This window comes from Brachycentrus maculatus, unplaced genomic scaffold, assembly GCF_059751285.1.
Source record: "Brachycentrus maculatus isolate JH-2025_06_01 unplaced genomic scaffold, ASM5975128v1 h1tg000340l, whole genome shotgun sequence".
NCBI lineage: Eukaryota > Metazoa > Arthropoda > Insecta > Trichoptera > Brachycentridae > Brachycentrus > Brachycentrus maculatus.
The window spans coordinates 137,227-161,753 of record NW_028281089.1 but is presented as its reverse complement, the minus strand read 5'-3'; the positions used below and the strand labels follow the sequence as shown (position 1 = coordinate 161,753).

The following is a 24,527-nucleotide window of genomic DNA, read 5'->3' as shown; positions in this document are numbered from 1 at the left end:
AGATTTGTTTGATTTTTCTTTCTTCATTCATCCGTTCCACAGCTTTCAACCATCTAAACACACCTTTTTTTTTAAACAATATGCTTATTTCAGCCTTGCAGTCTTTCATTTGAACATTTACTATATATCGTTTTGCTGCACATTCCTCAGTTTGGTTTCATCCTTTCGCCAAGAACATACTTGTTTTGGAATCAACTTACAATAAAAATACATCTCGATGCGCAATAGATCTAAATCTTGTATACTTCTAATCTAAGGTCTGCAGTTTGACTCCCTGCTCTGTTACAAATTTACATATATTTTTACTTACCTCAAAAATACAGGCAATAAAATAAAAAATCAACTAAAATCTAAATTTCTGCAGAATCCAAATTTCCCAGGTCTTGTCTTGACTTAGTAGGTCAAATATCCATGCGTCATGTGTATATGGTGGGGCTAAGCATAAACACGGTGTGACAAGATGATGGGGTTCAGCGCCAGGGCTTCCTGGGAAATAGGTCACCAGCGACGGTTAAACTCCTCCGCCCCTTGTCGGCTGACGTCCCTCGGATGTGGTCATTCTGTTCTGCAATGTCATAGATACTTAAGCATCCGACTAACTTACTGAACTACACTACATAGAAAAGAAGTATCATTAAATATTTTTTTGAAAATCAATTAGAATAAGAGTAAAAAAATATATACCGTATGTAAAGTAAATTGGCAAATAATTTAAAATTTTATCATTTAGTATTTCAGGCAGGTACAAAACATTTCGGACAATGTGTTTTTTACGTTTGCGGACTACTGGGGACGGGATTTGATCATTGTGTACATATGGTTAAGACCTTAACAATGAGATTTGTACACAATATTCATATAAAAACATTAAATAATTCCTTCTTTTCTGACTTTGAAATGAGGCCGGCGCAGAAGGTAAAAATACATTTCCCGTTCTTAAGTATCAATTGTGTCGTCTCTTTACGCCTGCGTCCTAACAGTGTTGCTGTATGGATGCGAGTCATGGCACCTCACCAAAGCTCAAAGCAAGAAACTAGCAAGTTTTGAAAATAGGTGCCTGAGGCGAATACTGGGTATAAAGTGGTATGACTTCGTCAGGAATGACGATGTGAGGAGAAGAACTCAACAGCCCCTCATACTGGAAGTCCTGAATAGGAGAAGGTGGACATGTTTGGGACATGTCCTTAGAATGCCACCCGAGAGCATCAACCCCTCGTGTCTCTTCTTCCAACCCCGAGGATTCCGGCGCCCCGGAAGGCCGCTGACGACCATTCACCGACTATACTCAGCGGAGCTTCGGGACGCCGGACTGACCTGGGAAGAAGCCAAGGAGATGGCGCGTGACAGAGTGACTTGGAGACGTCTCGTGTTGGCCATATGCTCCACCTAGGGAGCGAACATGGAAAGTAGAAGAAGAAGAAGCATCAATCGACCGAACGGGTAGAAATACCTTTTCCGTTCTTAGTGTGTTAAGACCGAAAGAACACATATACTCTTATTTAAAACAAACACACGCAACCTTTTTTAGAAATGATCTTGTATATTTTTTTTATTTGTGTGGTTTATTTAAAATAATACGTATTATATAAGGCAAAGTAGTGTCACTGTAGCACTAAGGCGCTGTTCAGAGCAGGTGCAGACAAAGTAAAAATTGGCATGATGATTGCCAACCTTGGGCTTAGAGCGTGGCGAAGTAGTAAGTAGATAATTTTACCGTAATGAGAGCGCGTCATGGCATAAGAAGGGCGATGAGTGCTTCTCGAAGATCTGCTAGTGAACACTCCCGAATGGCTTCGGGACATGCCCTCCCTGAGGAAGGAAAGTTTATGATTATATTTATAAATTTACACAAGCAAGATGCTGCAGAGATTCAATTTGCTATTATAGCAAAAACAACAAATTCTCAAACTCCCTTTGTCCATTTCACACTGTCATTCTCTCCCTTTGCGTATTACACAGGGATGGTTAGTGCGTGACTCACAGTCTGCGCTTGATGAACCTCTGCGTGGTGGCAGAGAGCTGTCGGTGCTGCGGAGACATGGCGGCCGCGCGGTGAGCTCGCCTCTCGCGGTCGTGGCGGATCAGTGCCATCCGCTCCGCCGGCTCCCAGCTGATGAAGATGTCATGCAACGCGTAACACGCTGAGGTTATCTAAAAAAAAATATCATTAATACACAATACTCTTTTAAACTTTATTTCTTCTTCTTTAATTGATTTAGTAGTCACTTTGATGTAAAATCTATCCATTTTTAATTTGAGTTTTACTTTGTAAATATTTATCTATTTATTAAAATTTATTGTTAGACGTGTTTCGATACATTCCGCATCATTTTCAAACACCATATGTGAAGCTTAGTCTAAATTTTAGAGTTGCGTACTTGGGATGTTGAAGGTTGAAAAGGGGGTAGGAACTGTTTTTTTTTTTTTTTTAAATCATATCAGTGGGAACAAAGACAACAAGGGGGGGCTTTAGTCTTTATCACATTGTTGATTATGGGTTTATTATTATTTATATTTTTATGAATTTCTATTGTTTCAAAATGTTGCAAGTTATCATTTTTCTAATTATTGTTTTTATTTATTTGATATAACTGATTAAATATGTAATGAAAGACAAGGTGATAAATCTTGCACTTCAGATAATGTTCAATAATGGGCTAAATGGTAAACTTTACCGTATATAAAGTGATCAATTAAACCAGTTAAGGCCAGGTCGTAAGCCCCGTGAGTGGCCAGACTTCGGAAGAAGAAATAGTCGTTGTCACCTGTTGTATGAGCCTTCGATGCAAGTCCACGTCCGCTCCCTGGATGCCACCCTCGTCCCTGTGCAGCTGCAAGGCGCACATCAGGGTGTCCCGGATAGTCTGCACCGTGGACTCCACTCGGTCGGTCCTCATCAGCCGTCTGGTCAAGTAGCCTCTGGAGTATGCCACTATCGTACTAGCCGCCTTCATCTGCAGATAAAAAATATATTTAACTTCTTTCATTCTTAGTGTGTTACTTATACACGCTTCGTAGTACACTGACTGAATTACATCTTGTAACGGCTTCCATATATCCATAGTATTATTTAACAATATCATCTATTTATTTAATATTATCAGTTAATCGAAAACGAAGGCGATACTGGAATGGGCATGTAAACAGAATGTCAAAAGGCAGACTTCCACGTATCGCACCTCAAGAAAACCCTGAAGGACGTAGACCCCTAAGCAGACCTCCAAAAAGATGGACAGATAGCTGGCAGTCAACATTTCAAAAGTGACAGGCGGAGGCACAGACAGATCCTGAGGATCTATAAAAAGAAGAAGATCTATTTATTTAAAAAAGGAATTACAAAATAATTCGATTTCCTCAAATTTTGTATCTGGTAAACTTACTTTTAAGCGTGCGATATGTTCACTATTTATTTTATATTTTGTTGCCGCGTGTCACGGTCGGGACTACCCGGTGAATAAAAACAAACAACGAACAAACTTAAGTCTTGAATCTAAACAAAGCCTTAGATTTTCATGTTCGTTCAGATGCTGTGCCACTGGCAGTTGACATTGTAGAGTCCACCGGGAGCGATGGTAGTATCAGTAATAAGTGGTAAGTACATAATAATCCAGCAATATGACAATGAAATTACCGGAACCTTTTTAGCTTATTGAATGCATTACTTACGTGCATGGCATGTGGATAATGTAAACACTACATTATCCAGTTGGAACACTTCTTATTCTATAAATCCAGTTGTAATATCAGTGGATAGAACTTCAACTCTTTATAGGTAGGTAAGTGAAGAGTTAGTACATTTAACTGTGACTCCCGAACTTCTATTTCTTACAACTATAGCATTTTGAAACCCGGTCAATCCGTATTAGATGTTAAGGAGGTTAATGTACCCAATAAATAAAAATTTGGCATATATTTTTTCACAAAGCATTTACTTATCTACTTAGATAGAGCGTTCGGGATTGCCTATAGACAGTATTGATACTAATATGACCATTAATTTTCAAAATAAATTTAATTTAATTTGGCAATATCCAAATGTAAATGAAAAATATATAATGTGTAGTATAAATAAAAACTAATGATAGTATTGTACCTCCTTCTCTAATTCCTGGGCAGTTTTATATTTCCTTTTGAGGACTGGTAAGGGTTTACGACTCGGCTCGCTTATCTCCGTCAGATTCAGGGATAAATGGTTTCTATCCGCATAACTACGCGGATGATTGGACATCACGTCGATGGCAGAAAGCGAAACAGTCTGATCAGCCATCCTGTCGCTTCTTTCCGAGTAATTGTCTTCCAAATGCAGGCTCCGGGTCATGTTCAACGTCTGAGAAGCCAGATTTTTTTGTATCTCCGATATTTTGCTTCGCGCACTCTTGAGCTTCGAGGCTTTTTCGTAATCGTTATGATAACTGGTCGAAGTCGAGTAATATTCGTTTTTGTTTCCATCCGTATAGAGCCTGTTGGTCTGAGCGCCATCGTCCGAGGAGAATGTAAAGTTCAAATCGTCCAATGTGTTATTAGTCCGACCTGTTTCCAACAGACCGTCGATGGTTTCATTATGGTCTTGAAATGATTTTTCCGAATCGAAATACGAGTCGTTGCGGGACGGGATATAGATTGACATTTTAGATGTGGAATGAGGATCCGTTCGACCGTTCTCCATGGAATTATTCCGGCGATATTTAGACTGCGTTGTGGAGTATCTGTCGGTGAGAGGTTCTCTTTCGTTCAGCAAACAAGGCTTGTTGGGTTGTTCCGGCATGACATTGACACACTGGATATCTGTCGGAGACAAGTTAACAGTTTTTCTATTGATCAGCAGGCACCGAGACGAATTGAGAACATCGGCGCTGATAGTCAAATACTTTTCCATGCTATCGCAACCAGAATTATCTCCGGCGTATTGTGCGCTATCTCTGTGAGATGTTTGCTGTCCTTTATTCTGTCCGACTATGTTTATATTTGAGGTAGGTTTTGGTTGTGTAGACTTTACTTTCTTATTGCCGGTACTATTAGAATTATTAGAAAACGCCGTTTGAAACTGATCTAATAAAACTTTTTGCTGATTTTCAAAAGCTTTCCTCAGAATGATTAGTTCTTCGTTTTGTTTTTGCACCAAAGCCATCATCTGTTTCTCATGATCCTCCTGGAACTTCCTCATTATAAAGTCGAAATAAACCTTTTGGCCGTCCTTGGAAGAGTCCGATTTTAAATCGGATAAAATTTCAATTCCATTACTGACTATTTTATTTTCAAATTCGTTTTGAATTACGCCTCGGCTGACGTCGTTCTTTGTCGGTCCGACGCTAATCTCTACTGGAGGCAAGTCTGCGGAAGCACTATCGCTCGATAAATGTTTAAAGTCAGTCTCTTTAAACAGTTGGCTACAGATATTTCTGGTATTTGTGGAAGACATTTTGGAAGATGCGATCGGAGTACTACTAATATTATCGTTCGATATGTTTGAAAGTTTTTTCTCGGAAAACTTGGCAGCGCAGTCGGTGTTGGGATTCTCTTTGATCTTAGAATAAACACTTTTCGGGGTGTCGTCAATTTGTAAGGAGAGATCCCCTAGTGATAATGAATTCAAATCGGATCCGATGGAAAGTGAAAGATCAGCGTCCCGATTGAAGGACTTGTCCCGAGGAACTCGAGACAGATTGCTGGTGGAGTCGGACATGGATATAGAACCGACATCTATACCCGAAGTGATGGACTGCACCTCCAGGTGAGCGAGCAGCAGCGGACTGGGAGACTCGAGGGTGTAGGAGTTCTGTCTGACCAGTTTAGGCGGAGAATTGAGGCCGGAGGATATGTTATTGAGCGACCCGGTTATATTCTTCGACGGTGATAGTTTACGGGATTGAGTAACATTTGACTTGCGTGACTTTGGCGTTTCGTACGGATTACCAGGTTTGCTTGGAGTGATTTTTTTATAAACAGAAATGGGTGATATATTTTCTTTCTTCGCAGGTGTAACTTTTTTCCTTTTCAGAGGGTTATTTTGGGATGCGGTCTTGCTCGTATTTTTAGAAGCGCTATTACCCAACACCGGTACGACGGGGTTCTTGGAGACAGTCCTCGCTGCGTACGGAGACTTAGAACTGGGGTTTTGCTTTTTAGTCAAAGATTCCCTGGAATGCGTTTTGGAACACGAACTCTTGTCTCGGTTTTTAACATCGATTGCCCACAATTTGACGTTTCTCAGAGCTTCTTCATCAGCATTAAAAATAAAACTTTTGTCTACCGGTTCTGTGGCTGCGATCTTCCGAACGTCCAGTTTCACAAATTGCTGATCGTTCTTTTGTTCGGTGCTCGCGTCGATGATCGTAACTTGCGAGTTCATGCTTTCGAAGTCGTTGCTCTCCAGCACTTCCTCGGGTTTTTCAATTTCGGAGTGATCAGTTTCGGTTATGAGCTGCTCCGATCGCGACACGGTCTTGTCGCTGAAGGAGGAGCGGTCCCGGATGTTGTCGTAGGACATGTTAGTTGCGTCGAAGCACTCCTCGGTATCGCTGGGCAAGTTGTTGGAGCAGACGGTGCTGTCGTCCAGGCAGACTGTGAGGTCAGATATGCGACGCTCCACGGCCAGCGCTAGCTGCTTGTAGTACTTCATTTCGTGGCGATATTCTTCCGTCATCTGCAACCGACAATTTCTTATAGCAAAGAATTGACACTAAAAAAAATGTATCCATGGATTTTTATTTTTTTATTTAATACCACATTGTAATTTAATAAATAAATATTAATCATGCATAGTTAAAGTACATGACAACACATGATGATTAAAATTGATTACAATTTTAGTCAATAATAAGTATTTTAAAAAAACCCGCCTGGGTAAAAATAAAATATTTAATTATTTTACCAATCAGAACTTTCATCCATAAAAGACATCTTCAGACTGCGATTTATTTCCTTTTGCAATAAATAGTCCCTAAGAATACCATTAAAAAAAATGGATATATAAAAGACAAATTATACGAACCTACATAATTTTATAGTTATAAAAAAAACTGGTATAGAAAATATGTTTTATTTTACTTCAGCATGTAATAAAAACTATTTTTATTTTTATTAAAACCATATTAAAGGTCGAGGTTACTATTATTAAATCAACGCTCTCTGTGACTTATCTTTATGTAGAGGTTATCGTACTTATAAATAAACCAAACAGTTATTTTACAAAAAAACAGATCATTTTGAAAAATGAGATGATTTTATTTATTTTTTGAGCTGACCAACTAAGTTAGTTAGTTTATTTGAATAAATGAAAATATAGACAGGCGTCTGGCACAACTGTGTCCAACTGGACAGATGCAATTTTACAGTGTTATTAAAAGGATTCCCAAATCAACTAAGATATACATATCGCTCACTCCTTTCAACAACGTCATATATCAAAAAACTTTATTTTTCAGGAGATCGTTTTTAAAGTTTAAGAATATAATGAAATGTATTAAAAATAGATATTGAACTTTACCCAATTATTGAACTTTTTACTGTGCAACAGATCTTTTTATGAATGTTTTTTCTCCTTTTGAAAAATATTTAGTAGGTTTATTTAAAAAAATAATTAAACAATACCTTTTCTTCAAAATGCAAAAATAACACTTTCTGCCCTACAGCGGGTAAATATTAAGCTAAAATATGCCGCTTTTGCTGGGATTTTACATTTTCTGGGCATTTAGAAAACATGCACAACTGAAAATTGATGATTTTTGAAATATGACGTTGTTGAAAGGAGTGAGCGATCTGTCTCAATACAAACATCATATTATCTCAATATTATTTTGTTTTGGGACATTTGAAGGCACAAAGATCGAAGCCATTGGGAAAAAAACACGAGAAATTTGTGATGCCACAAATTTGCCCCTGGGTATCGCCTCCTACGATGATTTGCGGTTTCTAGGCTATACTTTTTTTTACTCTCCATATGTCGCACTCAAAGGTAGATTGATGAGAATTTCTATTCTACTTGCATTTGTGAAAATGTATTGTGAAACAGTTTTGCTTTGAAAATCGCAAAGAAAATGCTTCTCCAAGAAAAATATTCTCAAACACGAACAAACGGAAAGCAGTTCCGAGTTTATCAAGTCACTTTGAGATAAATAAAATATAAATTACGATTATTTTTGATCGACTTACCAATGGGGGTAAAAGTGGAACACCATTGATTTTCATGCAAGAGGTATATTGTCGTCGGGAAGCACGCGGCTCCGCGCCCTGTGAGTCGTCCATCCTGCCCTTCCGGACAACTACATACCTGAAACACATCAATCACATTAGCGCTTAATCTAGATAATGGATCCCCTGTAAACGCCATAAGTTCAGCAATACCTATAACCGCCGGACATTAAGGGGACGAGACCGACACGCTTAGCTTAACTGAATCAATGTTAATTTTCTACATGGTAAGAGGCGAAAATTGTTTAATAACTAAATTGATTGTACAATGGCTGTGGGTGTAAAGTAAAAACATATTTTAAATCGGAAGATGACGTTCTCTCGCAGGATTGCGCGTAACCGCCACCTCATTGGGGTCCCGATAAACAAATATATTATTTCTACAAAGTTTTGAAGTGGCGAAATATTGTTGCGAAATATTCGTACCCATTGTGTTAAATATGAAATAAAGCGTCGTTGTTTCAGTCAAACCGTGTGTTTTGAAATTGAAATCGCTCGCACAACAAAATCTGTCAAAACATCGCCATGGAAACATGGAATTTAATACTTTTAAGTGTGGTAACACATTGAATTACAAGTTTTTAATGAATACTTTTCAACAAGTAAAAATTTTACCAAACTTATTTTATTAATTTTTTTATATGAAAGATATTTAGTAATCCATTTGTATGACTTACTACAAATAAAATAAATTGTTATTTGTACCCACGTTAAAGAGGAAACATGGGGAATTTGTATTTTTGTACTTGTAACACATCCAATCAACTGTCAAAAATGTGAGGTTACAAAGCTTAGTTCAGTGTCAAAAAAATTCGCAGTATTTTTTGCACAAACGATCAAAGTATTTATAAAATTAACCTTTTACCACAATGAAATGCTTCCTGTTACGTTTTTATGATTATTTTTCATGCAAGATGTGATATTTGAAGAATACGTACAAAATGACTACAATCGGTTATCAGAGTCTAGGCTACTTTGCATCTTCGGCATTATTGTTTTCGTCAATTTATTTGACAGAGGCGTATTTAGGATTGATGCCTAAAGTTTGGGGGACCATATTTTGGGGCCCTCTTCTTTACTTTTCAGTGATAAATATATTTTTAAGGATATATCTGAAGGGATTTTTATACCATGTAAGTACATAACAAATTTGATTTTGTCAACGATGCTGTTGACCGGACAGAAGGGCTTATTTATGGCGTCATAAATTTCCTTTATGAAAAATTTCCTTATGAACACATTTTGACAGTTTCTTAAATGTCTCCGTCGACAGCATCGTAGCCCAGATTTTTTAAAAATGAATAAAACTGGTCATTGCATTGGATTACCACACAAGAGGTGTAATTCATATACTGAATGAGTGATATTTATTTAAAGTAATTTAATAAACCCGGACCTTAAAACCCTAAATGTAAAATTGCCTTGTCTTCAACTTATTTATAGTGATTAAATCTAATTTTTTTTTTTTTTAAAGTGCTCTAAGCACCATGGGTGTGAATAAGGAGAATCATCATTTAAGCGTAATTAACGAATGTTTCAAACGCCTTTGATAAAAGTATTTAAAAATAAAAATAATATTAATTCATAATAGGATCGATCATAATAAAATGATTACTCATAATTATTATAATATACTCATAATTTACTACTGTCCCATAAATTTTTACTGAATTTTACGGCAAAATTTTGCAGATTTTTATCATTTGAATCCATTTTTGTATCAGGTTGCAATTCGAGCTACATTTCTGGGTTGCGCCTTTGCAAGTGGAATCTACTTATCGTGCTCACTGGACGGGTGGAGGGTGTTCGGGATGTACGCAGCGGTGATGGCTGCCTTCCACTTCGGGGAGTTCTTCGCGATCGCCCTGTCCAACCCGGAGTCCCTGTCGCTGGACTCGTTCATCCTGAACCACAGTCTGCAGTACGGGATTGCTGCGGTGTCCAGCTGGCTGGAGTGGGCAGTCGAGATGTACTTCTTCCCGGGTCGGTGGAGGATCTATTTAATCGTTACCTTCAGGATTATTTCTTCATAAGTTACATCAGTGTTTTCCAATTAGTTTTTCCTGCGTACCGTTTCAAGAAAGACCTCAAACTCGCGTACCCCTTATTGCGGGAATGATAAATAACTAACTAACCATCACACCGCTTCTCCGCAGGGGTAGGCAGAGAGAATCGAACGCCACACCACTCTGTCTTTGTAACATTCTTCGCCTCTTCTACATTCATGCATCTCCTCATACATACCCGACGATTATTACGACTCCTGACCCGGCCGCTTTCAAGTATTTAACATACCTGATTGTGCCAGGTTTTCCTCGGAATGATAAATAAAATATTTATCATTCGGAGGAAAGTTTTTATTAACATCAAAATATATATTACTGTTCAAATTATCTTCAAGAGATTGCCGCGTACCACTAATTAGTAAGCACTGAATTAGATGATATTTCATTTTTTATATTAAAAAAAAGAGGGCTTTTGAGTTTAGTGAAATTTTAATTCTTATTTATATTTGAAAGAATGAATTTATTTTTCAGAATCTAAAACGTACTTCAAGATTTCTCTGTTTGGTCTCGCTGTGTGTATCGGCGGCGAAATTATGAGAAAAGGTGCCATGCTTACTGCCAAGAAAAATTTCAATCATTGTGTAAGATTTTAAATAAATTATATTAAATTTACAATATTAATATTATTTATCATATCGGACACTGGATTATTCGCCCTACGGATGAGATGTCAATTTTAAAGGTGTCTCAACTAGATACGAAACATGTATTGTTCTTCTCTTTTTTATAAAAGCCAGCCAAATGCCAGGTCGTAAGTCCTGGGATACTCAGATACTCATATAAACTTTGTAAAAAAGGAAAGAATGATACATGTTTTATTTATCCAGCAAATTATGAAATATGACTTTTTTATTACTAAATTGTCATTTACTTTGAAGAATTTCATAATGTATTATTATTAGTATAAATCAAAACACGATTTATGGTTATACTGAATTTATTTATTTCTTAACAGCTGTTATGCCTCAAGAAGGCATTATCAAACTATGTCAAAATAAGCAGTCACACATGTTCAAGACTATTTCACAAATATTAAAATTACTAGTTAATTTGTTTATATCAGTATCCAACTTTTGAAATATTTATTTTATTGAAATATTTTTGTACCACTCTTTGTTGTACGGGATTCGGTAGAATCATAAATCATGTCTTGGTAATTAATAGTAGTTTATATTAGCACTTTTAATCTAATTTTATTTCTGATAATATCTATTGTATTTTTGCCAGTACCCTTTACTATAACCTAAAATATAATGTTTACCTAACGTGACCATTTATTTTTGTCCTCAAAACGAGACATCTACCAATGTTTACATAATAGTATGTACATTCAAAAAAACACACATTTTTTCATAGTTTTAATGTATTAATAAAAAGAAAAGGAATGTTGATAAAGAAAATAAAAGGAATAAATAATCAAAATATGATAAAAATATTTTGTTTTATACGGGACAGGCTGTCTAAAAACGGGACGGTCCTGTTCAAAACGGGACGTATGGTCACATTATGTATACTCCATACACAGGCCATGCCTTTGTGGGATCTTTTTTTGTATTAATATTATATTATATATTTTTGTTGTACTTGTAATTATATTATAATGTGAAATGCAAAAGAATTTAAAATAAAGAATAATAATAGTAATAATAATAATCGTAATACATCTGTATTACATTTTAAGTCTCAAATTATTTATATTAATTGCTGTTATATTTGTAGGTTCAATTTCACAGACAAGAAGATCACGTTTTAGTGACCCACGGACTATATTCCATATGCCGCCATCCGAGCTACGTCGGATGGTTTTATTGGTCCATCGGCACCCAGGTTAGTATTTTTAATGAGAATGTTATAATTAAGAAAGTAGTACCGAGTGTTCCTACACTAATTAAGGAAATTAATGAACAAGTCCTCTAGCTTAAACATTTACGGTCTAATACAAGGGTGGCCAACCCGCGACCCGCGGGCCGCATGTGGCCCGCCGGGTGTCCCTTGCGGCCCGTGGAGCAAATCGCACATTTTCCTTAAGTGTACACAAAACCACCAAAAGAACATTCCATCTTGCGTAGTTCGTACAATATCCCATATATATATATATATATATATATATATATATATATATATATATATATATATATATATATATATATATATATATATATATATATATATATATATATATATATATATATATATATATATATATATATATATATATATATATATATATATATATATATATATATATATATATATATATATATAAATATGTATTTATATATATATATATATATATATATATATATATATATATATATATATATATATATATATATATATATATATATATATATATATATATATATATATATATATATATATGTATTTATATATATATATATATATATATATATATATATATATATATATATATATATATGTATGTGTATATGTGTATATGTGTATATGTATATATGTATATATGTATATATGTATATATGTATATATGTATATATGTATATATGTATATATGTATATATATATATATATATATGTATATATATATATATATATATATATATATATATATATATATATGTAATAAAATAACTAGGTACCTACCTATACATTTTATTAAGTACTTACAAAAAGTACCTACATAAAACAGTTCTACCACAGATGTCGCATGCGTCGCACAGAATTAAACAAAAGAGATCCGATACAAAAAATATATTATTAACTGTCAGAATCAGATAGATATAAAAATTATTGTAAAGATTAATTAAGGATAAACTTTTATTGTCGTTTCTTTAATTACAAAGCAACACATTGTTTATTTTATTATTATACACCCACTTTACATATTATTTACACTTAATTTTCAAAAGGAAAATATTACCACGTTATAAAACGACAATTTTGTTAATCAAAAATGAAGAAACAAAATAAAAATAAAATGGATACTGCTCCTCAAACATTAGAAAACTTACTAGAAAAATTAATACAAAATGCTCAGGTAAGCAAACATCAAAATTTAAAAGATATTTCAGAGAAGTTCATCATTGAAAAATTTACAAGCAAAAATCCTAATGCAAACCAGTGGATGGATATTTTTGAAAAAGAATGTACACGTTTTGAGGTGACAACGGATGAGAAAAAAATTGAAATATTAAGATTGTTTATGGATAAAAGTTGTGAAGATTGGTACAGTTCGATGATGATAAAATTTTCCATGAACTCAGAATGGATAGTATGGAAAAACAACTTTTGTAAAACATTTACAAACAAGGGATGGAACCATGTAATGTTTGCATTATCTTTTAAATATAACGACGGTTCCTTGTTAGACTATGCCATAAGGAAGGAAAAACTTTTGTTGGAGATGAGAAGAACGATCGACATGGGTACCTTAGTAGATCTTATTGTGGCTGGTTTACCAGAATTTATAATTAATAAGATTGATAGAGAAAAATTAGAAGATACAGTCGATTTATTCAATGAAGTAAAAAAACACGAAAACATTGGAAATAAAAAAAGGTTTTCGGATCAAAGAAGATATGGAAATCTAAGAACTAGTGGTAAAATTAAAGATAAAAGTCCATGTAAGATTTGTGAAAAATTAAATAAGGGAACTCGATATCACCCTGAAGTAACGTGCTGGTTTAGAACAAAGGAGGATGATAAGTTTAATAATAAAAATACTATCAGACATGTAAATAATTCAGTTATAGAAGCTAAGTTAAATGAAACCGATCAAAAAAACGAATAGTAACACCATTAATAAATGTCAAACTATTACTAAATGATCAAATTGAAATATTTGGAATTTACGATTCAGGTTCAAATGTTTCTCTAATAAATTCTAAGTTATTAAAACTAAAAGGAAAAGGAAACAATATGAATGAAGCAGATTTAGTAACAATTAATGGTGTTAAAAAGACAAACGGTTTGACGACTTTGAAAATAAAAATATTTGAATTGGAAAAAAACGTTGATGTATATATTATTGATGAAGAAAATTTCAAATATGATTTTTTGATAGGATTAGATATGATAAAAAAATTTAAACTAATCCAAAATGAAGACTTAAAAATAACACAGAGACAATGCTTGAAAAATGAAAATAAAAAGAAAGTAGAAAAAATTTCTACAAAATATAAAATTAAAAATAGTGAATTTAAAAATACAGAAAATAACAACAGCGAGGAATGCAAAATAAATTATAATGAACATGTAAAAGAAGAAGATTTTGAAATAAAAATAAATCATTTAAATCAATTTCAAAAATCTAAAATAAATGAACTGATTTGCAAATATAAATCCGTTTTTGCAAAAGACAAATATAATATCGGCACTGTTAGTGGATACGAAGCGAGGATAGACTTACTAGTAGACAGATATTGCAGTAAGAGGCCTTACAGATGTACTGTAGAAGATAAAAAGGAGATAGAAAAACAAATTGCAAAATTACTGGATAATAAGCTAATAGAAGAATCCTACAGTCCATTTGCTGCACCTGTTACATTGGCATTTAAAAAAGAGGAAAACAAAAAATCCAGACTGTGTTTAGATTTCAGAGACTTGAATAAAATAGTAGTGCCTCAAGCCCAACCATTTCCTTTAATTGAAGACCTAATGATAAAGACCAGGAATTGCAAATTTTTTTCAACACTAGATATAAACTCAGCGTTTTGGTCTATTCCTTTACGAATCGAAGACAGAAAAAAGACGGGATTTGTTACACAAGAAGGACATTTCCAATGGACTTGCCTACCATTTGGATTGAAGACCTCACCAGCAATTTTTCAAAGGATACTAGGTAACATATTAAGAAAGTATAAACTTACTGATTTCACCGTTAATTACATAGATGATATTCTTATATTTTCTAAAACTTTTGCTGAGCACATTAAACATCTAACACAGTTGCTGGAAGCGATCGAAACGGAAGGTTTCAGGTTAAAATTTACAAAATGCGCATTTGCGTCAGACTTGGTAAAATATCTAGGTCATATAATTCAAAATAATTCAATAAAACCAGTAAAGGATAATTTGATTTCAATAAAGAATTTTCCTGTTCCAAAAACGATAAAAAATGTAAGACAATTTCTGGGGAAAATAAACTTTTACCATGAATACATACCAAAGAGTGCAATAATACTAGATCCATTGCATAACTTACTAAGGAAAAATCAAAAATTTATTTGGTGTGATAAATGCCAAAAAGCATTTGAAATAACAAAAAGCATGCTTTGCTCACAGCCCGTTCTAGAAATTTTTGATCAGGATTTACCAATCAACATTTATACCGATGCTTCTTTAGAAGGTGTTGGGGCCATTTTGAAACAAAAGCAGCCCGATGGTAGAGAAAAACCAGTGGCATACTTTTCAAAAAAACTAAATGAAGCCCAGAAGAAAAAAAAAGCAATATATTTAGAATGTTTAGCAATTAAGGAAGCAGTAAGATACTGGCAATACTGGTTAATAGGTAAATCATTTACGGTTTATTCAGATCACAAACCTTTGGAAAATATGAATCTGAAATCTAGGACCGATGAAGAGTTAGGTGATTTAACATATTATTTATCGCAATATGAATTTGAAATAAAATATAATCCAGGAAAGAAGAATTTAGAAGCAGATTGTCTAAGCAGGAATCCAGTATTAGAATCGAGTGAAAATGCAGATGAACAATTAAAAGTTGTAAATTTGGTTAAATTAGAAGATATTTTAAGAGATCAGAATAAAAATGAAAGAATTCAACAGAAAAAAAACAAATGGATTGAAAAAAACAATGTCTATTTTAAAAAGGTCAAGAAAAAAGAAAAAATAATTCTTTCAGAACCGTTTAGCATCGAAATCATTAAAAACATACATGAAAACCTATGCCATATTGGAATTGGACAAATGCAAAAGACTATTAGTCCACATTACACAGCCAAAAATTTGACGAAAAACATAAAAACAATTTGTAGAAATTGTGAAATTTGTATTAAAAATAAATCAAGAGGACAAAAGAAATTTGGATTTATGTCTCATCTAGGCCCGGCCACAAAGCCTTTTGAAATAATATCTTTAGACACAATTGGAGGTTTAGGAGGTTCAAGATCAACAAAAAAATATCTACATCTCTTAGTGGATCACTTTACAAGATACGCATTTATTTTAACCTCGAAAACTCAGAATGCAAATGATTTTATAAAACTAGTCATGAAAATAACAGAAACCGAGGATATTGGTGTGCTTCTCACCGACCAATACCCAGGAATAAACTCGAAAGAATTCAAGGAATTCTTAAATGACAAGCGGATCCCAATAATCTTCACTGCAGTAAATGCACCATTCTCAAATGGCCTAAATGAAAGGCTGAATCAAACATTGGTGAACAAAATCAGATGCAAAATAAATGAAAAAGGGAAAAGAAGAGCATGGACCACAATAGCTCAAGAATGTGTTAATAAATATAATAATACTAATCACTCAGTCACTGACTTTTCCCCAAGTTATCTTTTATATGGTACAGATGTAAATATTTTACCCAACGAATTAAAACAAGGAAAATCTAATAATGACTGGATTAGAGACAGGCAAATAGCGCTTGAAAATACAATAAAATCACATAATTACAATAAAACATTATTTGACAAAAATAGGATAGGCTGCGAATTCAACGTAGGAGACATGGTGTATGTGGAAAATGGAAACAAGCTAAACAGAAAAAAATTGGATGAACTAAAAATTGGACCTTATAAAATTATTGAAAAAATTTCTAACTCAATATACAGAATTGATACAGGTCACAAAAAAATAAAATCAAACCTTTATCATATCACTAAACTTATACCAGTCCCTTCACTTCAAGGAGATGATCCGGAGGACGAATGAAAATTTTACTATGAATTTTCTTCCCCAAGGGGGGAGATGTAATAAAATAACTAGGTACCTACCTATACATTTTATTAAGTACTTACAAAAAGTACCTACATAAAACAGTTCTAGCACAGATGTCGCATGCGTCGCACAGAATTAAACAAAAGAGATCCGATACAAAAAATATATTATTAACTGTCAGAATCAGATAGATATAAAAATTATTGTAAAGATTAATTAAGGATAAACTTTTATTGTCGTTTCTTTAATTACAAAGCAACACATTGTTTATTTTATTATTATACACCCACTTTACATATTATTTACACTTAATTTTCAAAAGGAAAATATTACCACGTTATATATATATATATATATATATATACATACATATATGTACTTATCTTTGGTTTGAATAATAATAAAATAAATTTTGTTTTACGGCCCGGTACGAAATCTTATTTAATAAATCTGGCCCGGCTGCTGAAAATGTTGGCCACCCATGGTCTCATACTTAATGAGACGAAAAACTGTGTACCGTGTAGTGGTGTGCTGGGTGAGACAGTGAAATTGTTATAGAAGATAAATTTTAAAAAAAATTACGCTATATTTCATATAATATACACAATACTTTATTTTTTTTCTCTAGAATGATTTGGCTATACAGCATTGCATTTCTGTGGTTTCAGATAATTTTGCTGAATCCAGTTTGTGTTGTAATGTACACCATGGCGTCCTGGATGTTCTTCCAGGAAAGAGTTTTTGTGGAAGAAGAAACTTTGGTCAATTTCTTCGGTGAAACATATCAAAGATACCAGAAGTCTGTTTCAACCGGCTTACCTTTCATTAAGGGATATGTCTAATATGTTCCCACTTATATATTAAATAAGAATGTTCTTAAACTAACTCTACTCTGTGATTATTCATAGTGCAGATACAAAAAAGAGCAATGCTCCGTAATATATACCAACTTACAGTTGTGTGAATGCAATAAATATAAAATAAGCATCAACAAAAAAACATAATTTTGATTGATATCACAGCGTGTAAAGTGCCATATATTAAAAACATGTGTTTTTTTTTAAAAGCCAGGAACTCTCATGAGCGATATATATATTAAAAAAATCTATTCGAAAAAATTGCCTATGAATTTAATTTACATAGTGTTATATACATATTTATATCATTGTTTGATTTTTTTTAAATTTTTATTTCTATGCTTGAAATGTAGTTTTAAGAAAAACTCAAATTATATTTTTGGTTATTAATTATTGCATTCATATGGCGACATATCAAATTACATTATAAATATTCAATTTGTCTATTGTCTACATTAAATTGAATTAAATCCACTTAGTACATATAGAGGAATATTTTTTTACAACAGTGCTGGTGAAGCTTGTTTGCTACTTTTATAACAAAATCTTTTTGCGAAAAGTATACTGCGTTTACTCATCTATTATTTTAATATTCTCATTTTTAAGTTAATTATTAACACCAATTAAAACTTATGAATTAACACCAATGAAATCAATTTTAGTTGACTTTTAATAAAATAAACTTTCGTATGCCATATTATATTAATGTACCTATATTAAGTACTTTTTAATTCAAATAATTAAAGCTAGTATCTAGAATAAAATTACTAACATTTTTAATGTGATTATTATGTTAACATAAAGCAAAGCTAAAATTGTAAAATAAAGGATAATGGGTGACAATGGTATTAATTGTATTGAAAAGATTTTTTTTTAGACACGTTATTAAATATTAAATAATAATTCAGTTCTTCAACAAAAAATATGTCTAATCATAATCAACTCTTTGAATGATGAGTTTTAATGAAGATTTTAATTGGAAAACGGGCGGTTTTTATTTTATTAAATAAACGTTCAAAACATACTAAATAATGCCGAAATTGCGCAACAGAGTCCGCTACAGTACGCATAGTACTCATAAAATAAAATTATAAAATCAGTTTGAGCTATTTCTTCGAATTTGCCCGTGCCAGGTACGGGAAAATCCACAAAGACTCATTTATTTCCCCATATATGGTACGGGCAAATAAGGCAAAAGGTTAAGTGACTTTTGAATGTTGATTTTGAATCCAAAAAAGTTAATGAAAATAATGTATACTAATTGTTGAAACTAATTTTTCACTTCCATAATTTTTTTATACATATTTGCAATTTCACAGACTCGGTAACTTCAGCTGGATGGATGATTTTTTTTTCTACATTAACCGTTTGAGTGCCAAAAAATGCATACAGTTTCTTGTAAAATGCCACCAAAAAAACATCATTTTTTATGAAACTATATATTTTTTTAAAACCCCATAAATTCTTTGAATTTTCATGAATTTTGATGATTTTTTCGGTGTTTTATTAAAGAATGTCGAAATATTTTAAATAAAACGCTTGTATAAATGAATACAGTATTTTATTTAGAAAAAAAGAAAGACAAAAATGAAAAACCAAAGAAAATCAACAACTGTGCTTTCCTGCACACGCCGTGTGGACACCCTTCTTACAATAAGCACAAATAGTCGTTGATCTACGCAGCCCAGCACCATCTTTATTACTACAGACCACACAGCGACGTAAATTCTTTCCTGGAAGCTTCTGCAGTTTGGATTTATGGAATGAAATTGTTGAAGAAATTTCAGCTTTTTTTTTTGTAGGTAACCATTCCCTTTCAATCGATTCAATTATTTTTGATGTGAACTCGTGTCTTGAAATTTTTTTGCCTTCATTATTGATTGAATATATTATATATGCGTTTAAAACCATTCTTCCAAAAATGTTAAATGTTACCTTTTTCCAATATTTCAATGTTCTTCTTTCATCTAAATATACATACAACATTTTATCAGACTCATCTATTCCGCCCATGTATTTATTGTACTCATGAATCATCTGTGGTTTTTCTGTTTGCGTTTCGTATGAACCCCTATATTTTTTCACTGTGACGCCACTCGTATTACTATTTGTAGAAATTAGGATGACCGGGTGTTTTTTGGTTTTTTTATCTCGATATGAACAGAGAAGAATGTCGTCACTTTTATAATAATTAGGTTTTCCAACTTGAGACACTTGTGCCTCACGTGGTATATATTTCCTGTTTCGACGGATGGTTCCTGTAATATACGTAATTCTTTCCAATAAAGTCTTAGCCAGTTGAATGCTTGTAAAAAAATTGTCAACAAAAATATGATAACCTTTGTCCAGGTAGTTACCAATTTTTAACAGATTCATTACTACAACATGGCCAAGGCCAAATTTTTTTGTATCATCCTTGTCTTGCTCTAATTTTGCTCCTCGGTAACAAAAAAATGCCAAGCAATAATGGGTTATGGAGTCGCATAACATCCAAAACTTTATTCCCCATCTGTGGTGTTTTTTGTTGGGGAGATATTGTTTGATTTTTGAGTGGCAATGAGTCCCTACCAATGACTCATCAATAGAGAGCTGGCGATTAGGGATATAATGGCGTCGGAAAACTTCATTGGCATGGACAACTATCATATTGAATTTTGCACAGGGGTCGTAGTCTGGATGATTGGATGGAGCCAAGGTGGAATTATCAATTAGATGAAAAAATTTCAAAATTATCTGAAATCGGTTTCTTGAGAACATTTGTTTGAACCATGGTATGCCCCTCGAATCTGTACTCCAGTAGGAAACAATTGACGGTCGTCGTGTAATACCCATTTCAAGTATGACCGCTATGAAAGCCTTCAATTCCAATACAGACACCGGTTTCCAAGCCTTTGCACGTGATTTGTTTCGTAAAGTGTCAGAAGAGTTTTCAAGAAATTGTTGGGCATATTTGTTGGTTTCATTTTTTATCGTTGTTAACAGAATGACATTAAAAAATAAATCAAAATATGATATAGGTTTGGAATCACGCGGAGGAGGATCCCGAAGTCCAGGCGTTTCGAAAAAATGAGAATTTTCGGTAGAAAAATTGGTTCCGGGAGGTACATTTGTAAATGAGTAATTTCTGGTGTTACTCTCCATTTCTTGGTCACGATCAGAAGAATTACTGGAAATTCGCATCCTGCGGTTGGGAAACACGGATATGACATCACTCTCACCAGAGCTACTCTTACTCGAACTTGAATTAGAGGAGTGGAAATCGTCGCTCCCGCTATCAGACATTTCAGAGGACGCGCTCGACATTATGTTTTTTAAATTAACTAAAATAAAAAAAATAATAAATGAATCTGAAATTTAAACGGTTTACTACGATCTTACAACTATTAAGATAATATTAGAATAATATTTACCAACGCCGCAGCACCACACCCTACGTACGCGCGAATCAGAGCACGACTGACGCAATCGACGGAAATCGACGATCGGCAATCTTCGTTAAAACACGAATCGACGAAAATCGACGATCGGCAATCAAACGGTTAAACTGTCAAAGTATATTGAATAAGTAAAAAATGGTGATAAATATAACTGACTTTGGGGTCGTCCCAAAAACTGCTATTTAAAAGCTTCATCATCACTTGTATTGATTTACAATTGGATAAGGTTGTGCCGAATCAAAAAGCAAAACTGATATTCTCAAATATTCTATGTATAATAGTGTATTAAGTACATGTCTGAAAAAGTGAAGCTACAATAGAAATAGAGAACAGAGAAACACAAAATGATATGTATGATATGTAACACAGGATGTATAGTAATTAGTAATCTTGATGTTTTTGATCGTTATTATAACATAAATGTGGAATTGTGTAATTGGTTTTTTTATTATTGATGCAACTATTTTTCACTATATACTTGTACTATTTTTTTTATGTAAAGCTGTACAATTCCCGAATAAATAAAAAAAATAATAAAAAAAAGATTACCTGGCGAACTTGAGAGTTGTTCCACTGTTACTTTTCAAATGGCTGTAGCATCATATTAACAAGGTTTTATTTTTAATATATTTTTTTAAATAAGTAATGTGAATGTTAAATGTCAATTGTTTACCAGTTATAGATATGTAATTTTGGTTCTAGTGTTAAGATATTTGTGTCAAAAATAGCGAATGATCTAAAATTGACATTAACGCTTTAAAGCAGTTGACATCTCGATAGAACTAATAGTGTAAACCTTCCTTCCGCTAGACGATAGTAAGCTAGCTACCATTTTCTCCAAGTAGAAATAAAACCTCGATAAAACATTGAGACTTGTGATACCTTTTTGCCCTTTAATATACATATATATTATTCTCAATATTTATATATGTTATTACTTAAAACATCACATTTCTTACAAATATTCATACTGTGAAATTACATTTGCTGACAAAACTAAAATGACCATTTGACCTGTTTTTTTCCAATCTTAACAAATTTTTCTGTGCCAATACAATAGAAATTTAACTGAATGAGTGCAGATTGTTTTATTTTTTAAAGGTTTATATAACACCGTGACTTATACTTATAGGATGTTTTACTAATCATTCGATAGCTGAATAATGTGGATTTTCATTTCCTGTCAGGTATGCCCCATCTTTGTGATGAATTGCTTGTATTATTATTACCTTTAATTACCCCCAACAAAAAATCAAATTCAGTTATACACTGTAGTTCACGGTTTGGTGTGTTGTTGCAATATGAATATATGATGCAGAGCGTGATGGCATAATGATCTGGTCATCACAGGAGTCTATTCAGAGAGAAGGGGGATAACACACACTGACAATGTGGTTTTTTCATAAACAAATCCATGTTAAAGTGCTTCGATTTGTGAGTAATAAATAAATTTTATGTATAACTGGTGACTTGATATTAATTTTCATTGTCAGTATTTTTTGAGACACCTAAAGAAATACATAGCAGATAAAGTGAAGTAAAATTTTGTTAGTATTTTTAACCACTATTAATGTTGTTTGTCATACATACAAAATAATAATGTGCAGTTTGAAATAAAACAATGTTTTCTTGAATATTTTATTTTAATAAATACTTGATTTACCAATACTAAAATCCACTTATTAATTACAAATACCTTTATTTTATTTTAGAAAAAAGTATAACTTTCAAAATATCACCATTATTTTCACAATACTGTTTTCAATTAAAATTATTTTATCAAAGAAGAATGGGACAACTTTTTTTTTGAAAATATACAACATGTGTGATCAGTTTCTATCTGATTATTTAATTCTCGCCGTTAACAAAAATAAATAACTTTTATGGGCCAAAAGGAAAATTAAAATTATAGCCAAATATTTTCAGCTTACAATGTCACTTCCATCATATACTTTAAAGTATCAGCAACGAACAAAAATTACAGTAATATGAATATACTTTTATTGGTAGAATGGAGGATGTTGTGCGATATATAAGTTATTGCTTAAATCAGCCAAAGACATATCATTAACCCAGACTATCTCTTTAAAATATACAATAATTTATATCATGGTAATACTAAAATTTTTATCATAGAAAAATATGTATATCTTATTTTTGTTGTTGAATACTCCATAGAAGAAAAACAACCCTTTTAATACATATGTTTGACGATTGTCCCAAAATTATCACCCCATAATAATTTTAATACGATGGAAATATTTATACAACAAATTATCACCCATGGAGCAAAGACGATTCGGATGCGTATTCGGAGTCCCTTTCCTTTAATATTTAGTACATGAAAACTGTCACCCGCTCTGAAATCCTATGTGGATATATCTTTCTTTCTTTGACTCGCATTGTTAATACGTACTAAGCATTGATCACATAACCACTTGCCGATTCCACAAGACATCCATAGTACACAACGTCAATATGACCAACTTTATCAATATTAAACAGCATTGTTCAAATATTATTTCAAACAAAACTTAGCCTCCAATTTTTAACGTTCAATATCGAATGGTGTCAATCTGCCATTGGGATTCGAAAACTATTTTGAAGTGTGTGTATTTGCATTCATAACGTTGAAAAGAGCGGGTATAAAACTACGCGAATATCAAAAGTTTAAACTGACTTTTCAATAGGAATTTTTTGTTCTACATCGTCCCATAGCCCACCCTTCTCGATACGAGGCTAGGTATGAAATTAGCGGATAACGAAACATGCTTACAGCTGTGGTAGTACTTCCGATAAACGCTTAATTTAATCTTGCTCTAATATATAAGCGACTTGTTTTAAACCAATTTTGTTACGACAAAAAATTATTATGACGTAATTAAATAAGTTTCTCACAATAGGTTTTGAAAAATTATCTACCACTGATTCGGAGCTCTTTCTATGACATGTTTCACGATTCTGCGGAGATTTTCTTGCAGTTAAAAATATTTCATCTCAATTGTATAGCTAAGGTCATTGCGGGCTTATTGATGGACACTTTTCACTTAAGAAAATGAATTATGAATTTTATAAAGTAAAACTAC

General features: G+C 33.0%; 2 protein-coding genes across 4 annotated transcripts; one reads left to right on the top strand and one right to left on the bottom strand.

Annotated features, from left to right (window-relative positions):
* Positions 1-12: 12 nt before the first annotated feature.
* Cp110 (Centriolar coiled coil protein 110kDa) lies at positions 13-8,735 on the bottom strand. Of its 3 annotated transcripts, none has more exons than XM_088269159.1 (7): positions 8,617-8,735; positions 8,152-8,269; positions 4,094-6,643; positions 2,766-2,954; positions 1,982-2,151; positions 1,715-1,809; positions 13-565 (listed from the first exon to the last, which is right to left on the bottom strand). In XM_088269159.1, the coding sequence occupies exons 2-7, from the start codon at positions 8,242-8,244 to the stop codon at positions 471-473; spliced, it is 3,192 nt and encodes a 1,063-aa protein (XP_088125285.1). In that variant the 5' UTR covers positions 8,245-8,269; positions 8,617-8,735; the 3' UTR covers positions 13-470. The 3 variants fall into 3 exon arrangements, with proteins under 3 accessions (XP_088125285.1, XP_088125283.1, XP_088125286.1); XM_088269157.1 differs by lacking the exon at positions 8,617-8,735 and adding an exon at positions 8,344-8,483; XM_088269160.1 differs by lacking the exon at positions 8,617-8,735 and adding an exon at positions 8,344-8,483 and having other exon boundaries at positions 430-560.
* A 222-nt stretch (positions 8,736-8,957) lies between these two features.
* Positions 8,958-21,420, top strand: Icmt (isoprenylcysteine carboxylmethyltransferase ste14). The gene is made up of 5 exons (XM_088269162.1): positions 8,958-9,323; positions 9,915-10,173; positions 10,728-10,837; positions 11,976-12,083; positions 17,816-21,420. The coding sequence occupies exons 1-5, from the start codon at positions 9,132-9,134 to the stop codon at positions 17,987-17,989; spliced, it is 843 nt and encodes a 280-aa protein (XP_088125288.1). The 5' UTR covers positions 8,958-9,131; the 3' UTR covers positions 17,990-21,420.
* The last annotated feature ends 3,107 nt before the right edge of the window (positions 21,421-24,527 follow it).